At 38.6% G+C, this 14,616-nt stretch overlaps 1 protein-coding gene across 3 annotated transcripts in view; it reads left to right on the forward strand.

Annotated features, from left to right (window-relative positions):
* Positions 1-14,616, forward strand: part of ctnnd2a (catenin (cadherin-associated protein), delta 2a) — a 255,788-nt gene that overhangs the window by 190,263 nt on the left and 50,909 nt on the right. For all 3 annotated transcript variants that reach the window (XM_026179361.1, XM_026179364.1, XM_026179362.1), the window contains exon 15: positions 7,406-7,592. In XM_026179361.1, the coding sequence (XP_026035146.1) occupies positions 7,406-7,592 (187 nt within the window). The remainder of the gene's footprint in view (positions 1-7,405; positions 7,593-14,616) is intronic.

Genomic DNA, 14,616 nt, shown 5'->3' on the forward strand with positions numbered 1-14,616 from the left:
AATAACACAGATAATACACATTTGAGCTGATATCATCTTTTTTTTCCAATATGCCTCCCACTGAGAATTTAATATTCTACTAGAGGAGTAGCAAATAGTAACACAACACTGCACCCCTCGCTGCTTAAAAGAAAAAGAAACACATAGATGTGTGCTTACACACAAGCAAACATCTAGGATATATGGAATTTCAGTGGTCAGCTAGTTATTTTCCAGTATGACATTGGCAATATTGATGAAACCTAGTGTCTGTGAATTATGCTTATGCAGCTATGCCACACAGGGGGTTCTTACCCGTTAAAGGCTGATGGGGTATGTCATCCTGCCAGCATGGACACCCGAGTTTGTGAATGTGATAACTTGAGCATGAGACGACGTAGGATTTTTAAATCCATATCACATTCAATCCCTCATTCAAATTAAAACCTTTAACTAGGGACATTTTTTGATGCAGTCACATCAGCCACAGCACAATTTGATTGAGTTCTCCACTTTCAGAAATAAAATATGCTAATATATAATATGCAGAACTACTGAGATTTACCCGTGTGCTGTTTTTGTCTGCTGAACTCGTGATTTCATGGACAGGCAGAGTTTAAGTGCACTATAGTAAGATTTATACATTATGTTAATACACTAGATTAGATCACTTCATGTGGCGACATATGTATTATAAATACTGTCCTGTAATGCATGATTATATAGGACCATGTTTATTTTTGAATTTTCTCATATTGTTGGTATCAGCTGCACAAAAGGTACATTACATTATCTTGCTGCTCAAACTGTGAATTGTCATAAGTGGCTAGCAAGTGACAGCTAGCAAGCAAGTGCACAGTTTTTTTCTGTCCTTTTACAAACCCCTGAGATATCGATAACAGCTCGCTAGAGGAGGGTAGAGAAGGAGGAAGGAAGTCTGGAACCTTTTCACTGTTAATGATATCCTCATAACAGGTTGTGTGGCGGCAGGCAATCTCTGCTGCACTAAAAAACAAGGTTTGTTTATATTCAAGATAAAGAAGTAAGAATGTCATTACAAAAAGGCTTCTTTTTTTGATGATCCCAAGGTATACATGTCTGTGATGATAAACGTGCTGGAGAGACTAAGATACAGAAAACAGCTCGGGAAAGGAATGTCTGTGGTCTGTAAGCAGATTAACCAGTGAATAAAATTCACTGCGAGTCATACCGCATCATGTTTTGAGCTCCGACTTTTATAAATAGTCATCTCACACAGACAGACATGCACTGTGAAATTCTATCTCTGCTTCCCCCGTTTCCTGACTCTTCCTGTCTTTGCCCTTCCCTGTCTGTGATTCAGTGTCATGCATGAGTCTCCCCTGTTGTCTGTTTCCTCTGGTACTTGGCATTAAACTCCACATTTTAAATGCTTTCACGACAGTACAGCCATATTTTGAAGTCTGTCTTAATTTGCCTCGCGTAACACCCTGCTGTTGCTGTAATTCACGTCTAAGAAGTGTTGCATAATTATTCTGTAATTCAGTTAGGTTGATGTTGTTTGTCACAAATACAGAGAAGGACTACAGTTAGTTAATTATGTAAGTGGTGATTTATGCTGTCCTGGCCATTGACACAATCCTACCAGTTTAAGGCAGTTTTAATAAAAGCTGTGTTACAGAGCTTGTGTAGTTAAACGTTTTCAGCCTCAATTTTGTAAAATAAAAATTAAGTATGTCTGTAGCGCAAAGAACAAAAATGAAGGGCTAAAGGCAGGTGACCCTTTTTGAGAGAAAGTGTCAAAAAATGGTGAACTGGGAGGATTAATGCTGAGACTCTTGTAATATCTGGACCATATTCACTGACTTATAATCCAGGTGCTGTTGGACAGAACTAATGTTGTTGGACTGTATTTGGGTTGAGCGGCTATCAGATGAAATTGTGTGACTCTATAGCAACTCTTTCGGTAGATCAGTGCTGAAAAATTTGCAGTTAAAACATGTTACGGAAGAGCTAATGATGCTAATGCTCTGTAACTACATGTTAGTGTCTCTGCTCTCGGATGCTTTGCTGTGTCAAATTTTATTCTACTCAAAGTCTAACCTTTAATTCTACTTGACGGCCGAATAATTTGAAAGTAAACAATGACTGTCACTAGGAGAGATTGATCTAGGATTGTGTCACCCTATGCTACCCGTAGACTCAAAAAAATGCCAGTATTGTACCAATTCTGCTTTCTTATTACGTCTATGTTGATCCATCCCTCTAATTTGTAATTAAAGAATCTCTTCAGAATCAGGCATAAATTTTTGTTTTTTTGTTACTTTTGGTGATTGGAAAAACCTTCCCTTTAACTATTTACCCTATCTCTCTGTTGGTTCTGAAGTTTAAATTTAGACAAGCTTTATTGGCTTCCTAGGTCTGAGCGTGAGGTAGATAGGATGAAGTCAAGGCTTCTGGGCCTGTCAGTCAAAGTCTGGTCGATGCAGAGGCTTCGGATGTCAATAGGAGATGCTATCCTTACTCATGGGCTCACCTTGAATGCAGTGGACCATGACTACAGTTTCTGTTGCTGCCTCCTCTGAAATGGCTGAGGGGAGAAGCAACTGCTGAAGACAGCTGTATCCAAAAAGTTTCCATTTGGACAAATCTTCTCAGATTATTATAATTAGTACTTCTCAGTACTTCCATTAGTCACCATCTAATCCGCTTCCTCTCTATGAAAAACTGCACATGGTTGCTTCTCTCAGCTATGACGCATATCACAATGCATGTTTCTGTGAATTGCATTGAACATGAAAACAATATGCTTACATATATTCCGCTACATACGCAAGCGCTCATTTCCAGAAGTCAGTTTGGTAATGAGAATAAAAGCTATGAGAAATGCAGCAGAGAATAACTGCATGTGTACAGAAGTGACTGACTGACTTTTCCACTGTTGCAAGGTTATGTTAAAAACAGCCCAACAATGTTGAATTATACTGCTGTACTCACAAATACAGTTCATCATTTCCTGTTACTTGAAGGCATAAAATATTTTCTATTGTCAACGTCTAAATCCCCAAGCTCCAAATGCTGCTGTTATTCAAGAAATTTCAATGCAGCCTTTTCACTGTGAAATTCTCTGGTGGTAATGAAATCTCCAGTATTGGCAGTGGCAGTTTACCCACAATACATGATTTTACCTTGTGCTGCCAAAGGTCTTCAGCAAACCTACCGCTGAAATGAAGGTTCGATGACTCGATGGTTAAGTCAGCAATTGCTAGCTTGCTGTCTGAAAACGTTACCCCAAAGCACTATTTTATTTTATGTTATTTTATTTATTTATTTACCGTTTTTCTCATTCACAGATTTTTATAGACACAACAGCCATGCAATTTGTCATCTCTGGCATTGCTCATCACCAGGTTGTGACCCAGCAGCTAACTAATTCGCAGTGAGCTGCACAAATGAAGGCTGTTTAATAAAACATCACCACTTGAGGCCTAACAGGTCTCATTCTTCCCTTACAAGTCACATTCTCATTTATTCATGAATTCATGCAATCATCTCCTCTCTCCCCCAAACCACCAGGCTCCTAGGAAACTGTCTGTCAAATGTCTAAAGGGAACTAGTCAGAGAGGGATGGGGTATAAGGACAAGGAAAGAGAAAAGAAAAAAAGCGCAGACACATGCACTCACAGGCACACATACTTGAAGTATGATGTCACTGTCTGTTGGTCACTTGATGTTATACCCATAAGGACATTGAGTTTAGTGAAGCATTACATATCTATGTTTCTAGAGCAGACAAGTCTGTGTAAGTGTGGTTGCTGGTGTGTCGATGTGTGTGTGTCAGCCTTAAATTTGCAGAATATTGGACAGTGGCCGGTACAATGTCCTTGCCCCAGAAAAAAACTGATCAGTGCATCCTTTTACGTGTCTCCTTTTAATCAGTGTTTTTGTCCATTCGCGCCTGCACAAAAATCAACGTGTCGCTTCCTGAGCATGTATTGTGTCTCAATGTGTGTTTGTTTAGATGTATTGGCCCGAGCAGATAAAGAAAGGCTTGCTGAGTGCTGCTTCTTGTCAGCTCATCAAAGACAACACTGTTTTAACCTGATTGCAATCATACACTGAAAACACTTACCACATGAGAAACAGACCGACGCGGGAAAAAGAAGCAGAGAGAAATACAGAAGATGTTTGACAGCATTCAGCTTTATAAGTCAAGTGTTTTGCTGAATGTGTGTCTTCACTCTGAGGTGGCAACAGAGTGTGTGCATGCTTGCATATGTTTGAGCTTATTGCCTTATTTTATTTTTTTTACTTTGATTTGAGAAGAGCCTGTGTGAATAGCAGGATTAAGTGGAAAGACAGAAAGTTGAGATGTGAAACAAGAGGCTGATTAGTGAAAGTGAAGGCAAATGTTACCACACTCACACTCACATGCCTTAGTACAAGCTCTTGATTGCTGCCAAGCAGCATACAAGGTCATTGTGTTATTATCACCCTCCTTCTCTTGTCCTCTCAAGCTTGCTTCCTCTCATTCTCTCTTGCCCTCTCTCACACACACAAACTCTTCTCTGAAATTCCCAATTACATCTCCCCGTCTCTACTTTTAGCTTTCTTCTTGTATAAACTTATATATAGTCTTATGCATATTCCATCTAATCATTTGCTTTCTGCAGTGGTCTATTAAGTCTAAATTATTAAATATTAATTATTTGGGTTTAACAGCTATGCATTTGTAATTAAGAATTAACCCACTGGCTAAGTAACACTGGCATTTGCTTTCTCACTGCCCTTCCTTGTCTATTCACTGGCCTCATTTTCTTCCAATCCCTTTCCCTGAGATTGACATTATGACCGTATGTAGTAGAGTATAGTGTAAGGCTTCAAGACTGGCATTGCTTTGGGGAATGCAAAGCTGGCTGCTACTTAACATCCATTGCCTCCACAAATGTTTCAGTCAAGTGAGGCTTTATTCATATTTGTCCACAGATCACAGTTTATTTTTCTAGCCCTTTATTATCTTTATTTTCAGTACCTTTATATTTATTTTTAAAGTGCATTTTTCGTTTCAGTTCTCATGCTCGAAAGAAGTTGAACAAATTTTGTATACTTTGGGATTTTATTGTGTATATTTATTTTAAATATGCTTTATTAATTAATTGTTTGCTCCCCAACACATAATAAGTGAGGTCCAGGTTTAACTACAGAGATTTTCCACACTTGCTAGCATTTAAGAAAACAGATGCAGTCTTTATCTTTGGATTTTGCACTCAGAATTACTGAATGAACAGGACACCTTTAAGCTCACTGACAGTTTCTATGAACTGTGGGGCGCAGCATATTGTGATTTGTGCCCATATTTTAATTGTTTGCTAACTGTGCAAATGAACGACATCTGTCATTGGGACATGCAACATCTGGAGTCTGACACGAAATACACGAGAGATGATGACCTATAGCACCACAGCTTTTTATAGTTTCTTGTAGCTTTAAAGGAGGTTGTCTCCTCTTGTTGCAATCTGTTCAATCTGTTCCAATTTCTCGGCAGTCTCTCAGCTCCTTAATCCACCAGTGCTACTGATATATCTATATTTTCTTATTTTATTTATCCCTGTCACTCTGGTTCCTATATTTTTACTTTATTGTTTTTTGCTATGTAAGAAAGTTCAATGAAAGCCACAGAAACTAACTAACATATCTAGAATGTGACAGTGCTAATGTAGCCTGTGTGTGTATGAGCACACGTGTGTGTTTGATACGTATGAGTGTGTCACAGCTGACCAACAGGGCTACTGCTGTCACCGGTCTGTGAAAAGGCATCTGGTATCCCATCTGACAGGAAGCAAAAAAAAAAAAAGTGTATTTGTGTGTATGTGTGTTTGTGTGTGTTGTATATCCATGTATCTTTGTAGGCGATTTAGTATATCATGGATACATAAAAACATAAAAACTTGTTTTTCAGCCAGGTTATTTATATGACCATGCAGCTGTGTTTGCTGGCTTTATGTTTATGCATTGCTGTAAAATTAATTTGGCAATAAGTTTGTGTGCGTTTTGTATGACACAGCATGTGATAAATAATGCCAGTTGGAGTCAGATTCAAAAATAAAAGTGTGGGTGGCTTACTCAAAAGTGATAAATATAGGGAGGTGCTATTGTTAGCATTTCCAGTCCTGAAATATGTCCTCGCATGCTCTGAAAAGGTGTGTCTGAGATCAGTGTCATTCTGCTCAAGGTTAAAAAACAGTTTTAGGCTGTTTTTATTTCTTAAAGTAATTTGCTGCCCTGACTCCCAAAATGTAGCCAAATGTATTTCACATGTACATTTCAGAACAGTGAATGGAACCAAGCACATTTTTATTAGGTTTTGGAGAGAATTGTAGCACAGCAGTTAATGAGGTATGTAAGATCAAATAATTGTTAATCGTTTTTGTTTTGTTTTTTTTACAGAAGAGCTTAAAACTTCATTTGATGAAAATGAAACGGTTGGATAAATATTTTTAGCTCTAAAGATGTATTTGATTTATGAAAGTATGAGGTTTTATTTACAAAGTTTGTAAATGTAATTTAGTCGATAAAACTTTGCAGAAAACTAAATCAACAATCAGCGTTCTTGGTGGTTTATATATTAGTGTCGTACTATTATCTAGTCAGTGTAAGTCTACATTGGCAATGACAGTTTCCACAATCCTTCATTATGATGGTGATGATGATGAAGATGATAAGCAAACAGCATCTTTGACAGTAGGCTGCTTAGATCATACCAATGTAAAAGATTATACAAAATAAATTTTGGTGCAATGTGTGTACCACACATGAAATATGGATAATGGTGGAAGATTTAGGTCAGGACATTATCCAAAGCTTGCAATCACATGTAGCACACAGCAGGAGGTAGTCTGCTTAAGATTCATTCTTGCTACAAGAAGGGTTCTGCTTGGTTTAGGCAACGGTGCTGCCTGTGTGGTGCATGCACTGCCGGCTGTGAATTCACTGAACTATTACCAACACTGTTTTAGTGGCAGATTGGCTCAATCAGACATCACACAGACATTGTACTGGGGAGTTTAGTAGTTTATGTCTGATTCATCTGCATTTAACATTTGTGTTTCTAACACGCACCTCTAATGTCTAAAGTTCAGAGAACAGTTCCCCTTTAACTGGACTAAAACCTAAGACTTAAGGAGACTCGCGGTAGGCACCCTCATGCCTCAGCCAATTAGAATGAGAGGAAAATGGAGAATGAAAAGAGAAGCACTGAGAAAGAACAAATGTAAATGCTGAGAATATTGGTGAGCCAGTAACTGACCCGATCAGTTACATACAGAAACGTGCAGACAGAAACTAAGGATATAATAGTTATAGTAGCTACTTTGAAAAAGTTACTTACAGAACTGTCTAAACATAAATAGGATAATGTTTCTTATTTTCTGAACACATTCATATGCAGGTGTGCTTTGGAACCTGTCATCATGTGATGCACTGAAGATGCCAATCATCCAGGATGCCTTGGCCGTTCTGACCAATAGTGTCATCATACCCCACTCTAACTGGGACTCCTCCCCAAATCACCATGATGACCGCAAGCTCCACATCCATACATCCCAGGTGCTGCGCAATGCTACAGGCTGTCTCAGGTAAGCAACAGGCACTTAAAATCTTGTCTCAGGTGTTGTTTTCTTTTTCTTTTATATATCACATTATCATTTTATTCAGTTCTGTTCGGTTTTGTTTGTATTGCACCAGTTCACAACAGTCACCTCAAGGTGTGTGTGTGTGTGTGTTTATACATCTACTGACAAATGTCAAATAAATGGAAAATATTTTTGCAGAAAAATCAAAGTTTCTTAATCTTCACCACTGTGCGATTATAGGCACAACTTCAAACAGTATATGCATATTTTGTTCTTTTTTGTTGCTCCCTTTCACGTTCATTCACTGAAGCACATTTGCACCAATTTGTGTTGGTCACCATAGAAACAACTCCTCACATGCTGAGATCCTTTGTGTGTTGACTTTCATTTTGGTGCATTGTGCCTCTAAATTGTTTCTTTGTACAGTTTGAAATCACGGAGGACAACTTACAGCTTTCATGATTACTGTGTTTATGTGCATCTCAGTATGAGAAAATAGGTTTCTATTATATTTCAGTGTGTACTCGTTAACGCCCATCCTCGTGTTAGTAAAGCCTACACTTTATGCTCTACTTTGTGCTCTACTTGTGTCAGAGCAGTTACTGTAGTCTTAATTTAATATGGTGAGTTAAGCATTAAGTTAACTCGCATGAAATTTGCTCCTTGTTGATCTATTTGATCTAAACATCTGTTAAGAGCCTGGCATGCAGACATAATAGTGAATATTTTTTGATCACATAATTCTTTTCTTAGATCTGCTAACCTGGCATGAAAGAGTAAAAAGTCAGGCTGATGATGAAAAAGAGCTGCAGGTAATCGTAGTAAGTAGTACAGTAAAACACTGTAAAATGCTGTAGAAGATTTGTTATTTTGGACCACATATGTATTCATATTGAATACGTGTTAAAGAAAAAAGTCAATACTGGTCTGATCTTTAAAATTAGTCATGAGACTGAAATTTTGATGTGTAACTATTTGATCACTTGCGTGCTGCTAGCACAGAAAGTTTGTCATTTGTTTCTGATCATATTTGTTGATCTGTGTACATACTCTCACACCAACCCCACAGAGGCCTGAGATGTTTGAAAAAAAAAGTCTCCACTTGGCCAGCTTTCTTTGAGCTATGTGGGCGATCGTGGCTCAAGAGTTGGGAGTTCGAGTTGTAATCGGAAGGTTGCCGGTTCGAGCCCCGGCTCGGACAGTCTCGGTCGTTGTGTCCTTGGGCAAGACACTTCACCTACCGCCTACTGGCCGATGGCGCGATATGGCAGCCTCGCTTCTGTCAGCTGTGGCTACAACTGTAGCTGCCTCCACCAGTGTATGAATGAATGGGTGGATGACTGGGTGTGTAAAGCGCTTTGGGGTCCCTAGGGGGGGACTAGTAAAAGCGCTATACAAATACAGGCCATTTACCATTTATGTGCTCAATGAACCACCAGTGGATTAAACCCTCACCCCACCAGTTTTGAAGATTCTTGAGCTATTTCAAATGGTTATCTTCCACTATTGCAGCTATTGGATGTATTTAAAAATGCATTAGGTAACCAAGCTAGAAAAGATCCTCCAACCACCTCGTTGCCACAGCTTTACACACCAACCTCAATAAAGGAAGTGTGGAACCATTCACACTCAAGGTCCCCTCCTCCTTTGGAATGGACTGGAATGGCTTTTCTAGTCTCACTTAGCAGTTTAGACTCTCAACACTTCAAGCCACTTTTTTTTCCCGTATAGTCATACAGTTAAATACTTTACCTTCTATACATTCACACCTATTGCCAATTTAGAATCACCGTTTAACCTAACATGCAAGTATCTGGACTGTGGAAGAAAGCTGTGGTACCTAGTTGTACCTCATGCAGGCACAGGGCCCAGAGACCACAAGAAAAAAGGACTTTCTTGCTGTGAGGTGACAGGGTTGTCGATTGCTGTTGAAGTTCTGACTGAGGTACAAATTGATGATCTCCCACAAGAAGTGGGGGCCAGACACTTCCAGTACAGCCTCACTAAATGTATAGGTATGCCAGGCCTGATCATTTATGGTCGTCATTTGATAACTCGGCTCATGTCTATGACATATGTACATGATTGCAAAATGATGTAGGGTGGCCTAGCCAAGTGCACTTACAAACAACTTCATCTATATTCATGGTATTCCGTATGGACAAAGTGTGAATTGCACAAATGTCCAGTAACAGAAATACTCAGTGTGTTCTGTTAACACACCCTCCAACTTTCTGTACCATTGCTCCATATCCTCGCTGGGGACAGTGGAGCAACTCCAGACTGGAAAAGAGCCAGGCTGCTCTCCGGAATACAAATTATCCATTGAGTTGACCCCAGCTTTATCTAACCCGTATCTCTCAACCTCAAGCACTAGCTCGGCCCACTTTCACCACCAGAGAGGTGATGTTGCATGGCTAAATGTTATTAATATTAATGTTAACTAGTATGCATATCCACCTTTTTTATCCACTGATTAGGTTCTTACAGCTGCAGTACAAAAAACAAATATATAATATATTTAATAGGAAACCTAAATAATATGGGTGTGTATAGCTGTACTTGTATGGGTAAAGACTATATGATACCTAAGTGTGATCATGAAGTTATTCTTCTGTGTAATATTTGTCAATTTTGGTATCATTTGCAGTTATACAGTGCACCACAGACTAGTTTTATATCCTAAATGGGCTATGTATCCTGGGAGCAATACTTAAATTAGACGTATTAATTGACTTTTTTAAATGCTTCTTTTAAGGCCAAATGAGCTGAGGAGTTTTCATTTCATGCTAAGCACGCTATTCACCTACGGTTGACTATTTAGGAATGTTTGAGTAAAAACAGTGATGAATCTAAAACATGAGCTCATCCAAAACACAGACAAACACATTTTCATCTTCAACATCTTTCTATGTTTGTTCCTATAGTTAATTGTAGGAACTTGGTTCTACAGAGAAATATGTTTGTGTGGGTTTTTGGATTTGTCCAACACAAGACTCAGATCCTTTCTGGTTCTTGGTTTGTTCTTTTAGCTGTTTGTTTGCCACAATAGAGATAGATTTCCTTAAAACTTTGATGACATGACGTAGATTTTCAGCAATTTTTCCTCACTAACTCACTAAACCATTTATAGAACTTGAGCGCATGTGTGTGTAGGTACCTAAAGATGCGGGGGAAGAAGACAAATGATGCTGTCACTGTGCTGTTCCACATTGTAAAGCTACAGATCAAATTGTAAAAGGTGCTAAAGGAGAGGGAGTACGAGAGGGCAGAAAAGGAAAAAGTTGGAAAAATTTGAACTGAGAGAATTTAGACATTGAGAACAATAAGAGAGAGACACTAACACATAGCAGTGAAGGTGTTTCTGCTTCTCTCCGGGGGCAGCTTTCTATCTCACCATCTTTTCAGAGGGTTAAAGTGACATAAGACCACAGTGTTCAGGTCCCAGTGTACCTGCAGCTCAATTTCAGACCTCTCACCCCTCTTATTATCTCCTTGATGTGTGTGTTTGTGTGGCTGTGTAGGCGCATGAGAGTCCATATTTCTATGTGTACTTATTGGTGTTGCATGTACAGTATATGCTCAAGTGTGTATGTGTATGTAAATGCTAATTTGTTTCCACTATAAAGAAAAAAAACACACACACAGCTGTATTTCTGGTGTGCATGAATGTGTGCATTTCTGCATATTTGTTTTTGGCTCCATGCATGACGCCGCGTGTGCAATCAGACTAGCTGAGAGGATTCTTGGACGCCTACACCAGGATTTTGCACACTATTTTAAAGCTCTTTTTGCAATTATTACTTTTGGCAATCAGTGTGTGAAAAAGTATGCTTGTTGTAATCAATCAGACTGTCCACTTTGGCAAATCCTTCACAGCCCAGCACTGTTTTCCATCTTGTTACGGTGTTATCAAGCCAGACACAAGGTCTTCTCCTCCGTTCAGAGGCTGTTTAACTCCCTTCAGGTTGCTGGTTTGTAGCCAAGCAAGAAAAGAAAACAACTACCTGGTGCCTTACACACACCCTTTGTATGCGTTTGCATGTTTTTGTTCTATTCGTGAATGCTTTCAGCTCGTTTCCATTCAGACACCCACAGATGTGCGTAGAGGAAAGGACTGATTTTTGGTTGATCGAGAATTAAATGCGTGGTCACGAAAGAGTTTGTTTCCATATTTATTTTATGGGTATTAATAGGTTTGTTTGCATGTGTTCCATCTGGTGATGAACCCTCTGCTGCCTGTGCCCTCAATGACACACATACACACATGGACAGACATTTATGCAGAGCCACCACACACCAGCTGTTTGAGACAAAGTCACTCAGTAGTCATTTGTTCCTTGAGCAACATTAGAAGACCATCTGTCTTCGGATTCACTCGTGTCCATGTAAATCCCATGAATGTTGCACCAATTTTATAACAACTAAAAAGAAAAGAAAAGGGATTCGTGTTACGATCAGTGACTATCAGATTGTTTGCCGAGGTACGCTGTTGCACCCTGTAGTAGAAAATCAATGTCAAATTAAAAATGTATAAGTGTCCTTGTGTTTTTAAAACAGTGCAATTGGTGGAAAACATGTCCAACTGGCAATATTTTAATAGTTGTCAAACCAGCGTCTGCAGACAGCAGGAAGCTTGTTAGTGAAATTTTTCTCACGTACACATGGATGCTACTTTTTCAGAAAATAATAATGAATTGTTTAGCGTTGTATATAAGCTAATCAACACTTTTAATGGTGGCTATATGCATACACTGACAAACTAGAGCAATATTATATTCAAATTCTGTATTTTAATTTTGTAGAAAATCGACTGCCTAGTGCTTTAAAGATAAAGCTGTGTGACAGGGTGTTAAAAAACTGCATGCCGACCAGTAAACAGTGTGCATAAGTTAACTGTAAGTTGTTTTACCCAGTTGGCTGTGGAAATATGTGTTGTATTTTTATGCCTTTATTAGACACCAACAGCAGAAACCAGGAACTTAACAGTTTATGAATTTCTTATATATTTCTTGTTGAGTTGTAATAGAAACATTTAATTATACTCGAGTCTTTTGCTCTAATACCCTAAATGTTTTTGTGAAGTTGGACCCTTTACACACGTACAAGACACGGGCGTGGTGACAGCATTTCTTTATTTTGACCTCTGGTTTTACTGTGGTTTTACAATGGGACACAGACACTCGTGCTCCGCTGTCACGGCCGCTCTCCTTCGCTCCGACTGTCACTATGAACATATAAAGAGTCACAATCACATTCACACCCACGCCACAGTTTTCTTTGGATTTTGAAGGATTTCTGGGATCTGGGATCTACGGTTAATTAGGTGTGCTTGGTACATCTTCTCTTTGATCCCCTTTAATTAACTGTCATGAACTTAATTCATTGTTTTCTTTTTCAGTTTATTCATTCCCTTGTTTTTGTTGGAATTTGATAAAAAATAAAAATATATGCATGCCTTTCTCTGCTTTTACTATTTTGACATTCAATCTTTTTTTCTAAATTTGTTTTTCTAAATTTGATTCCCAGAAATCATATTAATATGTCAAAACTTCTCTGCGTGATTCTCCCCACAAAAACTGTTTACTGGAAGGAAGAGAGAACTGATTGAACTTTACCATTTAATGGAAATGTTGCCGTAACTAGAACCAGCAAACAATGAGTTTTTCCAAATATTTTGAGCTGCAGTAGTCAAATGTCGTGCTTGTTTGGCACTGCCACTAAACGAACTACGCTGTTACTTCACTGCAGCTAACAGTTTGAATGGGATGCTTAATCAAGTTCTGTCTTTTTGCTCAGTAGGTAATTATTTAATGATGCAGGCTAATGAGTTAGGCTAAATTAATGAGGAGTGACATCAGATAGGATGAACTGTAAACCTGTAATGGACTCACTAAATAGTAGAGATTACTGGTTAAATTTAAGCAGACACACACACACACACACACACACACACACACACACACACACACACACACACACACACACACGTAATAGAAAACCTTTTCTTTCACTTTAGTGTTTTCTGAAGCTCATGCAAAGGGTTTTACCGTTTGTAATGCACATGTACATATATTATGTTACCAGCGTCCCTATGAAACTGGTTAAAACAAACAAGTTGGTTTAAATCTAATCTATCAAACTATTATTTAATAAAATGCTTTTTTTCTGCTGAAGAAATTCTGACCTCACTGTTGTCTCACTAAATTATATCTAAGAAGAGGTGTGTTGCAGAATGGTGCAATACGTCATGCTTCATTACCACTAGATTAACAGGCACATGTGCACATAACACAAATGCAGAGAGTTACACACAAACTACACACATACTTGAACCCATCCATGTGCAAAGGCCTTTAAATAGCAGACATACAAATGCTATTAAGCAAAGTATATAGGAGATAACCGTATACTTATAAAAATGACAGTCTGGTCTGATCATCTTAGTATTTCATAAACTACAAAAATGTGGGAAACTTCTTTTTTATGGTCTAGCCTTTAAGAGCTTCTTTTTTCACTCAGCTGCGCACAGCTGTAAACATGGCAAGGTAAATATGGAATGATGTTGGCAGTGTACCCAGAAGAAACTGAAATGTGAAGAGTAACATTTGCTTTATTTTCCTGGAAATCGTTAGTTAGCGCTTCCTTCCTGACGACCTCTTGAACATCATGAAAAATGTGTCATTTATAATTGCAAAGCCAAAATATTGTATAGTTGAGGGTCCATCATTAGATGCTACTGGCTTAAGGATGAGGGAGTGTGACGGGCTTATGAAAACGTGTGATCGCATATCATTGCTTGCTTAAGCATCTACCTTTGTATTATATATGTATGCAGGCTAAAAACCTAATATTATAAAAGCTCTCAATAAAACATTCATGTTGCATTGCTAAGTGTCGTCTCTTCCACTCATGACGAGGCATCATATAAAAGAACATGATGCAAATCTCTGTAGAAGTCGACATATTCAAGGCTAAAGCCGGTGTTAAAGCAGTAAATAATTCACCCTCCCTCTTTCTCACCCAC

Source organism: Astatotilapia calliptera, chromosome 9, assembly GCF_900246225.1.
Source record: "Astatotilapia calliptera chromosome 9, fAstCal1.2, whole genome shotgun sequence".
Taxonomy (NCBI): domain Eukaryota; kingdom Metazoa; phylum Chordata; class Actinopteri; order Cichliformes; family Cichlidae; genus Astatotilapia; species Astatotilapia calliptera.